The 15,061-nt window shown below is 38.6% G+C and overlaps 1 protein-coding gene across 20 annotated transcripts in view; it reads right to left on the bottom strand.

Annotated features, from left to right (window-relative positions):
• Positions 1-15,061, bottom strand: part of ERC1 (ELKS/RAB6-interacting/CAST family member 1) — a 311,410-nt gene that overhangs the window by 177,605 nt on the left and 118,744 nt on the right. For 13 of the 20 annotated variants that reach the window (XR_011141700.1, XM_068947277.1, XM_068947285.1 and 10 more), the window contains one exon: positions 914-1,107. Coding sequence is in view for 19 of the 20 variants with exons in the window: in XM_068947277.1 (XP_068803378.1) it covers positions 914-1,107 (194 nt within the window). In the remaining variant the exon portion in view is untranslated. Of the gene's footprint in view, positions 1-913; positions 1,108-11,623; positions 11,660-15,061 lie in introns of all 20 variants that reach the window. The other 7 variants (XM_068947249.1, XM_068947332.1, XM_068947267.1 and 4 more) reach the window with 1 other exon arrangement.

Genomic DNA, 15,061 nt, shown 5'->3' with positions numbered 1-15,061 from the left:
TGAAGAAATTGAAACGTCCTTTACTCCCATAATCTTCCTGACACTAAAATGCCGTGCAGTTAAATTGTGATAGGCTAAAAATTAGAAAGACTATTCTGGTACAAGGCAAAAGGAAATAACCACACTTCCATTTGGCTGTTCCAGGCTAGCCATTTTTTTTTTAGTGAATGGTACAGTAAACACAAAAATCTACAGGTACTTCTACTTAGAAACTCCCCCTTGGCACACAGAAAGGTTGGAAAAAGACAGGAAACAGAATCTGTTTCAAGCCTTTCCCAAGATCTAATACTTAGGATTGTGATACATACAATGTAGAATCATAATATACTATCATTTTTGTTTGTGAAATTAAAGCCTAGAAAAATATCAGAGCATCTTGGCTCCAGCAGAAAGATAGAAAATGTTAAAAGTGCTGAATCATTCAGTTTGGACAAAAGTAAATCTATTCATCCAGCTTTTTTAGCTGAAGTCTACCTGTGTCTCTACCAGCACAGAGTTTCAATGCCATTTTTCAGAAGAACCTGTTTAACTAATATTCCAAGTTTTTTAAAATCATATTCTCTGTTTGGTTTTTGGAGACCCATATGTGAGGAACGTATTAAATTGAACAACCAAATTGTTTTCCAAACACGCTATAGTGCTAGTAACTTTTCCTACCGTCTCCATTCCCTTACAGCTCCTTCTATCCCTCTAGTTCTATCCACATCAGCCCTATTTTTGAGCACCAAGTAAAGAAAGTACACTGTATGGCTTCTTGACACTTATAATTTACCAAAATAAAGGACTGAAGTAAAAAAACTCAGATTTTCCCAAAATAGGCACTCCAAGGTTTCTGAGAGAAATAAAATGCAATAATTTATCTTTAACTTTGGGCAGCTCTTTTGTTCCTCTAGTAACTGTATACCATTCTCACCTCTCCAGTTCTGCTATCTTCTTATCTTTATCATTCTTCTCATTTTCCATCTCTTTCAAGATTTCTAAAAGACGATCCACTTCAGCTTGAGCCTTGCTAGATTCTTCCCGGTACCGAGCTACCTCCCTTTCCAGCTGTTGCATACGATCGCTCAGCTCTGGGCTAGCCCTAGCCTCCAGTGCTGCCTCATGAGCCTGTAAAGAAAAAAGTTCAAGAAAAATACTACTTAATTCACATATACATATTTTACAGGTACTGTAATAACTACAAAACACTCTCTAAATTCTATTTTGAAATGACAAGATGAATTATTTAACAAAAATAAACATACTGGGCACAAGCTACCTTTAAATATGGGTGAATACTTTCTAGAAAAAGGAAAATTCAGAAGCTGATTAAAAACAAAATTCACTCTTAAAAAATAAAAGCCTATGATTTTTTGATCTGAAACAGCACTGGTCCTAGAATAGCAAAGAAGTTAAACTTCCTTAAAACAAAGGTTAAAAAAAAAAAAAGGTGAAGTGGGTATGAAAATTTCTAAAACACACCTCCAATGGAATCAGAGATGTAACTGGAGGACATGTAGAGTTAATTATCTACGATATTTTTAACCTAGATAATCTAGAAAAAAAAAGTCACAGTTTAATAACCTTCAATAACTAAATCAGTACACTAAGTGTCAGACAGATTTGTTCAGACTGTGCTGATGCACTGAAATCTTTGCTTGCTATCTAAGCTATTTAGAATAGGGCTAATAGTATAGGCTACCTACTGAAATCATCTTTGCCCTGTTATCTAGGAAATATATCTTTGAAAATAGGTAAGGGGGACAAGAGGCATCACGGGACCGAAGACAAAATGACTCCAGTGAAGAGCCAGTTTTTATTTTGAAATGACCTGTTTTGTTGTAAAAATCACAAATTTATAAATTTTTAAATGAATTAAATAGCATAGTAAAGACAAAGAGAAGGCAATATTTATGCTGGAGTTTAAATCAAAAGGCTATGCTGGAGTTTAAATCAAAAGGCTGAGGCTTTGCTTCTCAGGGTCCCAAGGGAGTTCTCAGCTTTTATGAGGGGAAATGGACAAATGTTACCTTCCTGGAGAATTTTCACCGCACCCTTCTGCTATTGCATCTTGAACTGTCTTTGATATTAGTTAAAGCAGTTTTGGAACCACTCAAATTTGCTTCAGTGAACAGCAGATTTGGGGGAACTATTCTGCCAACCAAGACTGCCTGGGATCTCAAGGCCCTTCTCTTCTCTGGAACAAACCTATGATAGAATATAAAACATTTGATTTTTTCCCCTTTGTGCAGCTTTTGAAGGTTTTTTTTTTTTTTTTACAAGCTGCCAGTACTCTGCTCTAAAGCACAGTAAGTCTAAATCCAATGGTTTAGAATTCTGTTCCTGTTAAAGGCAATTGGAAAGAAGTGCAGCAGCATAAACCTCAGGGTTACAGCTTGCTGCTTCTGAAGAACCAAATAATGGCAAAAACTCACTTGCAGAAAGCTGTTTAGTTTTTCAGCCAATTGATACTGGAGGAAAATACATGCTCATTGACTCCAAACTTTTTACCTTTAAACCTCTTGGCTTTAATTAACCCCATTAAAGTCACGACCATATTCTAGTGAAATCCCACACAAGCTCTGAGCAGAACATTCTCAGATGGAAGGATCCCCATCTTGAGTGGGACTACGGCCCTAGGATTGATCTGGGCTGCCCTAAGGCTGCAATGCTTCACATTTTAGGACCCTCGTCCTGCCATAACCTGCCTGAGGGTCTATCCTAAACTGTTTTGGTTTTTTGAAACAGGAAATCCTGAAACTTGTATAGCATGCACAGCAGTTTATCCTAGAAGGAAACGTTGGAAAACAGCAAGGCTCCAAGGCAGTACAATTACCAGGTGTCCCCAAGAACTATATGTCCTAGAAGAACAGAACCCTTTCCTGAGGCAGGGTGTTCAGGAGGTCTTAAAAATGATCTGCACTTATGAGACACTTTTATGTCATAGAATCACAGAATCGCAGAGTGGTTGAGGTTGAAAGGGACCTCTGGAAATCATCCAGTCCAACCCCCTGCTCAAGCAGGGTCACCTAAAGCATGTTACCCAGGAGCCTGTCCAGATGGCTTTTGAACATCTCCAACGATGGAGACTCCACTACCTCTCTGGGCAACCTGCTCCACTGCTCACTCACCCTCACAGGACAGAAGCTTTTCCTCATGTTCCTTTTTTCATTTTCCTCATGAAACACACTTCCCGTGTTTCAGTTTGTGCCCGTTGCTTCTCGTCCTATCGCTGGGCACCACTGAAAAGAGTCTGGCCCCATCCTCTTCACACCCTCCCTTCACATACCTATGCACATTGATGAGATCCCACCCTCAGCCTTCTCTTCTCCAGGCTGAACAGGCCCAGCTCTCGCAGCCTTTCTTCAGAGGAGAGATGCTCCAGCCCCTTCATCATCTTTGTAGCCTTTGCTGGACTTGTTCCGGGAGCTCCATGTCTCTTTTGTATTGGAGAGCCCAGAACTGGACACAGTGCTCCAGGTGAGGCCTCACCAGGGCTGAGGAGAGGGGCAGGATCACCTCCCTCCACCTGCTGCCAATACTCTTCCTCATGCAACCCAGGATGCCATTGGCCTTCTTGGCCACAAGGGCACATGGCTGGCTCATGGTCAACTTCTTGTCCACCAGCACTCCCAGGTCCTTCTCGGCAGAGCTGCTTTCCAGCAGGTCAACCCCCAGCCTGTCCTGGGGCATGGGGTTATTGCTCCTCAACTGCATGACCCCACGCTTGCCTTTATTGAACTTCATGAGGTTCCTCTCTGCCCATCTCTCCAGCCTATCAAGCTCCTTCTGAATGGTAGTACAGCCCTCCGGCAGCCAATCCTCCCAGTTTTGTATCATCCACAAACTTGCTGAGGAAGTACTCTATCCCTTTGTCCATGTCACCGATTAATAAGTTAAACAATACTGGACCCACTATTGAGCCCTAGGGGACATCGCTAGATACAGGCCTCCAACTAGACTCTGTGCCACTGACCACAACCCTCTGAGCCTTGCCATTAAGCCAGCTCTTAATCCACCTCTCCATCCACTCATCTAGCCTGCTCTTCCGGAGCTTGCCTATGAGGATGTGATGGGAGAGAGCATCAAAAGCCTTGCTGAAGTCACAAGTAGACAACTCCACCGCTCTCCCCTCATCTACCCAGCCAGTCATCCCATCATAGAAGGCTATCAGCTTGGTCAAGCTCGATCTCCCCTTAGCGAATCCATGCTGACTACTCCTGAGCACCTTCTTGTCCTCCACATGCTTAGAGATGGCCTCCAGGATCAGCTGTTCCATCATCTTTCCAGGGATGGAGGTGAGGCTGACAGGCCTGGAGTTCCCTGGCTCCTCCTCCTTGCCCTTTTTGAAGCCTGGGCTGACACTTGCTTTCTTCCAGTCCTCAGGTACCTCTCCTGATCTCCGTGCCCTTTCAAAGATGATCGAGAGTGGCCTAGCAATGATGTCCGCCAGCTCCCTCAGCACTCGTGGGTGCATCTCATCAGGGCCCGTGGACTTGTGGGTGTCAACTTTGCCTAAATAATCTCTAACTTGATCCTCCTTGACCAAGGGAAAGCCTTCCTTTCTCCAAACTTTCTCCCTGGTCTCCTGGGTCAGGGATTCTTGAGGACTGGCCTTGGCAGTGAAGACTGAAGCAAAGGAGACATCTGGTATCTCTGCTTTCTCTGTGTCCTCTATCACCAGGGTCCCTGCCCCATTCAGTAGCAGGCCCACATTTTCCCTAGTCTTCCTTTTGTTACTGATGCGTTTAAAGAAGCCCTTCTTGTTGTCCTTGACATCCCTAGCCAGATTTAATTCCAAATGGACCTTGCCCTTCCTCGTTGCATTTCTGCATACTCTGACAATGTCCCTAAATTCATCCCAAGCGGCCTGTCCCTGCTTCTACCTCCGGTACACTTCCTGCTTCCTGAGTTTTGTCAAGAGCTCCTTGTTCATTCACGCAGGTCTTCTGCCCTCTTTGCTCAATTTTTTGCTTATAAGGATGCACCGTTCTTGAGCCTGGCGGAAGTGATCCTTGAATATTAACCAGCTCTCTTGGACCCCTCTTCCTTCTAGGGCCTGATCCCATGGGACTCTTCCATGTCAAACCTCCCAGGTCCACTGTCACTGAGCTCTAAGTGTGAAAATACGGCTTTTGAGCCTATAACCACGATTCAGTTCCCCAGGGAGCCTGGAAACTCTGAGAGCTGTTTTGGAGTTAGGGAGGTCTATGCTTCCAAGTTTCTAACTGTACCATAAGCACTTTGAATTATAAAGCCTTGGAAAAGGCTCTCTAAGGCAAGCAGAAGTCTACAGAAGGTGCTACCAAGATGCTGCAGATTCTGGGAGGCCACAGCAGCAATGAGACTCACAAGCGTGTCAGGTCCACAGCGCAGCTGTAGGGATCTGGGAACATATTTTGCTTTGAAAAGAGAATGTTGTTGGGTGTTCCCAAAACATTGGAATTTCCAGCCTGCAGGAAATTTAAAGTATTTCATTTCATTTCCTTTTCAACCACTCCCAAATTTCATGCAAAAACTCCATCCTCCTCTCCCAAATGCTGTTTTGCTGGAACTGGAAATACTATTTTTGGGGGGCAGTTTCATCTATAAATAATGTCTCCTAAGAGAAACTGTGGACAGAGCTAAGCCTTGCTTTCATGAGCTTTCACTCGCTTTTTTCAGCAGCACAGCCTGAATTCTTCTTTACTGTATTTGGGTATGTTTCCAACATTTTAAATTGTTTGTTTTAACAAATACTCCTCCAGACACTTTAAAGTCATCCAAAATACATAATCAGATAATCAAGAAACTTTTTTAAAAAATGCAAAGCTAGGCTATTAGCTGGGATTACTGAGGTCTCTAATTCTAAGTAAGTTATAAGACCTAACACAATTCTACCGTCAGGACAGCCCTGATTTATATTGCCCAGTGCTAATAAAAGCATGTCCACAACAACCCAAGAGACACTACCGAGAGGAGGAAATCAATTTTCTTTTTTAGAAAATTAGCCAGCAAGTCAGTGTGTCTGGTTCTTACAGAACGAAAGGCCTATTTACACAACATAAATTATTAGTTAAGACACGTAACACATGTTATTTGTATATAATGCGCCTAAGTATGGTTACTTTCACCTAACACAAAGAGAATGTTAAATGATATGGTGTAAACTGGAGATCACTTCCTGAGTTGTGAATTACTGACTGAGTGACTTTGGTCAATTTTGTGGGTTATGTATAAAATACAGGTTACGTGACCATATTTAAAATCCTACTGGATTCATTTATTGTATAGAGAGAAAATCGATGCATTTAGAGGTTTCCCACAAACTTGCATGAAGATCTGGAACAGATGAAATTGGCTACCTTCCCAACGTAACTGTGAGAAATAATTCAGCAGTATTTTTTATTTTTACAGGAGAAAAAGGATAAACACAAACAATAAAACCTTATATGTAAAAAAAGCACATACAACTATCTCCATCCCCCATCCCCTGAAATAAAGGTAGACAAATTCCAAAAGGAGCCAATAATTTCATTTTCAAGACAGAATGGTCAAATAAAGTGACAAATGCACTAAAGGCAATTTTTCTACTGTCTTAAGAAACCATAAGAAGTGCACTTTGATAGGCCCAGATATCAAGTCTAACTGAGACAGTACTCCTAAATCTGCAACCTCTTAATACATTTATAAGCAAACATGAAAATGTATGATAAAAAATAAATATATTGGAAAAAGCAACTTGCTCAGGGTGAAAGAAACACTGGACTTTCTCCTCTAGTTTCACAAATGATGTAAATAAGAGATGGTATGTCTACACAAGCTATTGGGTTTACTCAATTACAAGGTATTTTAAATCTAACTACTACTGACCCTGTCATTAGCTCCTCATGTCTGTTTCATTATAGAGTCAAACAAGTGAATTCAAGCTACTCTCAAGAGCGTTTTAAACTTACATGTTTGAATCTACATTGAAATGCCCAAGAAACATACACATAGAATGTGTGTTCTAAATTTCAGCTAGAAGACAGCAGCTTCTTAAACCGTGGTTTTATTAAAGCTCATCTGAACACTATTAATGTTTTCCAGTATAAATTTAATTCTATATTCAAAGTGGTTCAGGACAGAGACTAGTTTAAGTTTACTAATCTGGATTTGCTCTCAAAGTTCTTACAATGACCGTTAACTAAGAGGTGGTTTAACGGCTTTCTGCTTTTCTGCTTTTAGCCATCATTTCCCATCTGGAATTTGGTAAGTGATCGGGTGAGTGCTTCACATACCTAAAGAATAAAAGAACGAGTGATTGTTCATCAAGTAAATGTACTCTAGCCTCTATTGCTTCCACATAGAAGCAGCTGAAAAAGTCAGCTTCTACAACTAAAACAAAGATGACCACGGTTTCACAGAAGTAGCCTCTATTTACAGATGGAGAAGAGAGGAAGACACTGAAAAGAATTTTGTGATTTGATATTTCTTGTATCAACTTTCAAAGAGAAAAGGTGATCTTACACAGCTTTAAGTGAAGGTGATCTTACACAGCTTTAAGTGTGCCAGAGGTGGGGAAGAATACAATAGCACAAATCTAATAAAAAAAAAGAATAATAAAATGTAAATAAAAATTCCAAACATTATGACTAGGATTCCAGTTCAATATTCCTTAAAGGTTAACTAAATCAAATAGCAAATTATTCACAGCAAACACTTTCTACTTTTACCTGTGAATTGAGACAGTAAATTCAGTTTAACATTTCACATACAAATGCTGCCAAGAACTTCTGGCCATGAAGCCGAAGTTCTCAAGAATATGAAATCCCTTTTTAATCCATTCTCCTACCCCCAGCTGTGCCTCACACCTCCTAAAAATAGTAAATGCACACACAAATACAAAAACATATTTGGATTTTTTATTCCAAGACACAAGCACATTTGACTATTTTATTTATTTTTCTGCTGTGAAGGCAGCAATCCAAATAATAAAACACTTGCACTGCCTTATATCATATTTTATTAGATTCAACAAAATTATAAATTTAAAAAACAACCGAGCTTGCTCCTCTTTCATTTCCAACACTCTAGACAATATGTACTGTCACATCCTTTCAAAAAGGCTGTGCTGGAATGTAAAAGTCTCAGTGAACTCTCAGATAAGTTTTTCTGGTCTGTCACAGAGTTGTTTATTATCTTGCACTTAACAAAATCTTTTAAATCCTTTCCAGGAAATGTAGAGCCTTTGTTAACTCTACTACAAATTTTTGGTACTGAACATGCAAGAATTTATTTGGAATCATTTAATAAAGAAGGTTGAGAGTCAAAAGGAGGAGAAACTGTCTCAGCCCACTACAGAAAAAAATGATCCCTTCAGAAAGATAAAAGTGCCATACTCATGATTAAACATTGGTAATTTGCAATCTTTGGAAGTGATACCAACACAAAAAGTATACAAAGACAGACAGGAAATGCCCAGATTAAGGTTGTCTTTACAAGTGCGCTTCAGCATCCTCCTCCTGCCTTTTCTCAGTCTGTAGTCACATGACCACACACTCCTTTATTTTACTTTTTTTTTTTAAATTTTACAGAAACTGTGCTCTATTCAATGCACAGAAGGAATTTACTCAGGTAATTAGCAGGTAGTCAGTACTGATTTTTCATATTCAGTGTAAAGCTCTATGGCCCATTTACTTTAAACTATACAAAGGCTGCTCTGAAAAACAATTGTTTTTTCTTCTGATCTTTTCTACCATGCTGATCACTCTTGTAAGCTATTGCATTGCAAACAGTAACTAATTGCACTTCATATCATCATTTCCCAATGATGATGCACTATTAACTTAATGTGCAGGTGACAGACTTGAGATGCAAAAGGATTAAGCTATGACATACCTTGCCTTATTCAATACTTTTCCAGCTATTGGAAAAAATAATTTATTCATTTAACATGCCTGAATTTCTCCAGACAATAATCTTCTATCTTGTAAACCCTGGCTCCTTCTTGGAGCATTTTTCACACAATACTCAAAATTGCAAGAGTCTTGCAGATAATAATTTAGTTATGAAATACTACAGTGACTACCTCACAATGTAAAAATGAGAAAGGCCAAATGATATAGTATGCACAACTTTGATTTTGCCATTTCCTAGCTTTTGGATGTTTAATTTTTCAAAATGAATGTTACCTTAAGGCTTCTGGGAGGGACAAAGTTGGTATGTGCAATTTTCTAGGAATAAGAAAATGGCATTTGGGAAAAAAAAAAAAAAACACCCAGACTTCCCATTACATGAGATGCTGTTGACATTGTCATGGACCATCAACAGGACTGCACCTTTCAGCGCCACCACACATCCTCCGCCCAGCCAGCTAACGGAATGCAGTCCTTCTGCCTCATGCTCTCTGGTGGCTATATCATATTGCCGAATAAAACACATACTACTTTCCCAGAGTTTGTATTTTCTGACCTTGGAGTAATGTTGAGGCTCAAAAATTTGGGGTTCATTACAAATTTTGTAGAGAATTTGCTCTCTTGGGCACAGATTCTTCTGCCTACTTGCACCAATTACAATCCTTTTGTACTATACTGCATTTCTCCAACCTAAATTTATCAACATTATTTAGCCAGGTTTAAATTGTCCTCCTCTTATCCAAGAAGTCTCCACTAATCTGCAAGATTGCTCATCCTTTTCCTACTGCTTTATTTCAGGTTTAGGGGGCTTATTTTTGTTTGCACAGTCAGTTCTATCCACCAACACCTTTGACCCTACACCTTTTGTCCGTATGCCACTCCCAACCCATACCATGCCCTTCCAGAGTCCCAGGTTCACCACAGTTTTCATGGCAATCCTGTCTACTCATTCCCCCAAGAATATCTAATCTGTTTTTTCTCTTCCCAATGCCTAACTTCCAGTACTGGCTTCCAGTCCTAATGGATTATTTGTCCTAATCTATTCTGCACACTGAGATGCTGATTCTTGCTTCTGCTCTATTTGTATCAAGCAGCTGCTTGGAACAAGCCTGGCATTTCGTGAATAGTGACTTCACATTCCTGCAGTGCAGGTGGAATCGCTGGGAAATGTCACTGCTAAATCTGCGATACTTCTACTGAGCACATGTAAATAGACAATGTGCTGAACTGTTAGCCAGTTTAGGTAGATTTAAACAGGAGCGTCACAAGTCTCTGGTACGTGGACCACATTTTTTCATAAAAAATGACCATTGTGAAAAAGATAAAAAACATTTTTTCATACTTTGTTCTTGAAAACACTGTGGTTCAGTGAAAGCACAGATGCTTTCAAAAAGACACAAAACCAATCAAAATCTCAGATTGAATCAAACAATATATGAAATTTCAACTAAAAGGGTTAAAAGGTTTTGCAAAATCATAAACAATTGATAAAAGAATCTATTTAATGGGATACACTAAACAACTTTAATAATAGATTGTACCAGTAGCGTAACCAATGGGATAGGAGGCTGACAAATTATTTTAGAGATTTACTTATTTTCTGGGAAAGTCCTGAGCATCTGCTTTTCTGACCTGAACACGCAATACTTTGGGGCAAAAATATTCTGTCATGAAATACTAAATAAGGAAATCTTTCAAATGCCTTATCCACTAATCTTACATCTTTAAGAAAGTTTGTTATTCATTTTCTAATCTTGGTGCTCCAAATACCTTACAATATTTATTAATTTATTCATGACTGCTTTTACAGATAACAAGTATTTTTGACATGCAGTGTAGGAGTTTTTACTTCCAACAGTCCTTCCTAAATACTTTTCTCTATGGCACACATACCTCTTTACCCAAATCCAGTCACATAAAACTTTTTATTATCTGCTCCATTAAAATAATTTTAAATATAGGATGTTGTGAAAACTGAAACTAATAAAAACACCAGGAATTCTCTGACCTTCTGACAACTACTGCCAAGACAGATAGCTAACGTTTACCCTAAACATTGTCAAAAATAACACCGATATCAGCCTTCTGAAAGCTTTGTAACACAATTTTATATACATGCAGTCTCAAAAGAAATCTCTAACAAAAAACACCTTGGATTAAGAAATTTACTATGTCAAGATATTATTACACAAACACTCTTTGAAAGGAGTGCTCTTTGACATCGAGCAGAAGGCTAGTCACAGAGTCCAAAATTAAACTGACAATGTACCAATGATCTCAATGGATATACAAGTTTTTAGGCAATCTTTTACTTGCTCTAACTTTATTATTATTTCTAATGTGCTGCTGCACATAATGTTACAGAGTGCTTTCACACAAGAAGCCTGAGTTGTGTGGAAATTCTACTGCAATCTTGCTTGGTCAATGCATGGGCAATGGAGATGAAGGAAAAGCTGCAGGATGTCCCAAGCAACTACAGCAAAGGGAAACAAAAACATGGGCGCAATGTTAAGCTGTCCAAACAAAAATGGAGTTAGACTAACACAGCCAGAAAGTAAGAGCATCTCAGAAGGCTTTTTTCAGCATGACTGATTAGATGTATACTACAGCACTTTGTTTGTACCCATACCATACATACCCACTACTTGTGTAAATCACCAATATACTCTGTGTTAGCCCAAGTACACAAAAGCACAGGTGAATACACATGCAACACATACATAATTAAATGGGTTGGCAATAGCCTCTCAGTTTGCCAGGGAACTTACTAGCTTGGATGGATGACTCAATAAAACTTCAGGGTGCTAAAGGGAGAAAAAAGATAGGAAGAGAAGGGGAGAGAATTGGGGATAGGAGCAGTGTGAGAGAGGGAAAAAAAAGATGTAACAAGAAAACAATTTAAAAATAGCTGCAACAGTAATTTACTAAGAAGACAGAACCTTCATTTGTGGTTTCAGGACTTATTACTACAAAGCTTTTGAAACAAGAAAAGGGTGGAGAGTAATCACAGTGCAAGTTCTAAACTTGATCTTGATATCTTACAGTGACAGTTTTTTTCCAGTACTCAAATATTTAACATAGTCCTGTGTTCGGGCTTAGAGATGGCAAACAGGTTGAGCAAAACTCTTATTTCTAGTGCTTCACATACCAATTACAACACAGCTAAATGGTTTGGGAAACTATCTGAAAAACTGATATAACACTGAGCACAGTTGCTAGGTTTTTACTTTAATTTTGAACAGACATTAGGATTTCCCTGGCAGCCTTTTTCTTCCTAGGTTGCTAAGCTGAATACATTAATTACAGTCCTTTTTTGAAAAAACAAAAAAACCCAAATCATAACCCACTGTGAAAGAAATATAACATTTCTGTCTCAACTACTAATATATCAGTAATATTTCTAGTTGTGACAGGAAATTCACGTTCACAAAAAGAAAAGCACCAGAGCCTATATTAGACTAACCGAGCCAAATGCCAGGAAACATACAATTTGGATCAACACTTCGTTCAGTCATTTTTTCCTGTCCCTTGAAAGATGTTATCCTCTTTATCTTGAGGGAAGAACACCACAGTGCAACAAAATCCTGAGAGTGAGCCTGTTGCATCTAGCGGAATATCCTTGGCAGAGAACCACTGTTAGCATTCTCTGCTAGAAAGTCCCTAGAACTGCACCAAGTGGAAATTTGTTAACATATTGTCTTGGATTTTTTCTTTTCTCTAACCTTGCTCCCTTTCAAAGAAGCAAAACAGTTACAGGGAGAAAAATATGCACTGAAAACCAAGAAAAAAATCTGCTCATCTTTGCAGGAATGTATTCTATTATCACTAGGTCTTGCCCAGATTTAAAAAACAAAACAAAACAACATATATTGGCTGGGAAAGACAAGAGGCAGAAAAAGCAAGGAAGAGAACATCCTGAGGAAGAAAGAAGTAAAACATTATCACTAGAAAAATGTTACATTAACACAGAAGTTTGAAAAAGAGACTTTCCTAAAATAAACCCACTTCACAGAAAAACAATCTTAAGAGGAATCTTTGGAGAGAACTCCCTGTAGGTGACTGCCTGCTTTGAAACTTTAGTGATTCCATCTCAGTAAAAAAAGGAGGTTGTGTAAGGCAGCACAACGGACCATATTGAAACTCAGCAGGATTTACAGCTTTCTTCCAGTATTCAGAATCTCCTATAGTATCTCCTGCTCACAGTATGCTGACAATTGAGCACAGAGTAAATGATGGTGAAACAATTAGAACAGGTTTGCTTAGCAGGTATCATTACTAAAAAAAAAAAAAATTCAAACAAAACAGAAAAAATCCCCAGTGAATATGAAAAACATTGCACTTTTATTAGCTAAATATGGATCATATCCACATGGGGATCACCATAAAATATTTATTAATAAGAAAAGGAGCAGTAAGCATGAGAACTGGACATCTAGAATCAAATACTGGAAACTGAATACACGGAAAGAAAAATAATACCATCAACTTTTCAGCATCACTGCACTCCACTTGGCTAATAGTATTTCATTTTAGTGCAATGTTAAAGAGCATTTACAGAAGAAGTGGAAGCCTGAGTGTTCATGAGTTCTCAAAGGCTCACTGTTTAAAGATTAGCAAAGGGTTTTTCCAAGGACTGCCCAAGTCTTTTTTATCTAATGGTTTAACAGTACTGTGATTCAGCCTCTTCTGTCAGGATCTTAACAGCTATGGCTATTAGATTTAACTGAAAGTACTTGAATTGTTCAGTGCAAATAGAGGAAAGGAAAACAGGACTGATGTTAGACACACCTCTATTCAAACTGCAAGGGCAATAACCTGAAATGAAAACTTATTGCCACTTGCTGCTAAGAGCTACACAAGAAAGCGTCCTTCCTTCACATAAGTACCTCATGCAAAACAGTACTAAGCTAATGCAATAAAACTTAACATAATAAAACTCCTCTGACCATTCCCAGTTAAGTTTCAAACTGATTTACTTTTACAGTCTTTTAGTTGGAAGGTGAACTACGACAGCTATTTGCTATGGTTAATAATGCAGATGTGTAAAACAGGTGTTTAGGAGATTTAAATTGGAGCTGGATTATCTATCATATAATTGTTTCAAGGATGACAGAAGAAACTAATCCACCTTGAAAATGTCAAATTGCTTGAATAGCTATCTGCAATGCATTGAATGAGAGAAACTCTTTAAAAAAAATACTATTTTCTTCTTTTCTGCAGAACAACAATGAACTGCATTGGCAAATTAAAAGCAACTGGAAAGAGGCTTTTAAAGAAATATCCAAGCATATTCATAAGTTAAAAAATATACAAGTGGTTGCTAACAATAACTAGGAGTGACTGTGATGTGGTTCTAGAAAATAAGGAGGATCAGTGATAAAAGTGAGCTCTTTTGTACAAGTTGAGGAAAGAAAGTCCCAGTTAATTACATGAAAGTGCATCTCAGTCCTACAGCTGGAATTCCTTTCTAAACTATCATTCTGGACTGACTTATTAACACCAGAAAACCTTTCTCTTGAATGAAAAGAATGCAGTAGTCCACCATCATAGGCAATGGTAGGTTACCAATTTTCATTGCTTGTAGAACTGAAACCATCCTAACTGGAAAAGATTAGGTGGTTTCTTTGGGTGTGAAGATGAGAAAGTATTTATGTTTATATAATACAATGAATTTCTATTCCATTTTTCTCAGAACCAAATAAAGAATACAGTTATTTGTACAGTAGCTGTTCTGCACAGTTAAGAGTGCACTTTACATTTAGCTATTCTCCTATTTTAAGCCTCAGGAAAGGATCACAGGAGAATAACTGATCTTCCTATTCACTTCTCGAAACAAAGAGAATAGACTATAGAAATATGAACTGGCTCAGTCAGGTTCCTTAGGCAATGTTTCTGGATATCAGCATTTAAGAACTATCCTCTCTAAAACGGAACGAGCAGAGGTAGGCTTAATGAAGAGCTGTCACGGCAGTGCAAATTAACCACAACGTCATCTTCTAGCTAGCAGTGCTTCACCAGATTTTGGTGAACCTCCATGCCCTTTCATACTACTGAGATGCTCACTGCATATAGTGAGACAGCCGTCTCTGGGGAAGCAGTGAAAAGCAGTACATTGACAACTGCTAAATATGCAATCACTAATCAATCCCTAAATAATTTAATTTCCACAACTGTGTTTTCATAACTTAACTTTATTTGATGTGCCC

This window comes from Struthio camelus, chromosome 1, assembly GCF_040807025.1.
Source record: "Struthio camelus isolate bStrCam1 chromosome 1, bStrCam1.hap1, whole genome shotgun sequence".
In the NCBI taxonomy this organism is placed as follows: Eukaryota; Metazoa; Chordata; class Aves; order Struthioniformes; family Struthionidae; genus Struthio; species Struthio camelus.
The sequence above is the reverse complement of the archived record's forward strand: the minus strand, read 5'-3'. Positions and strand labels throughout refer to the sequence as shown.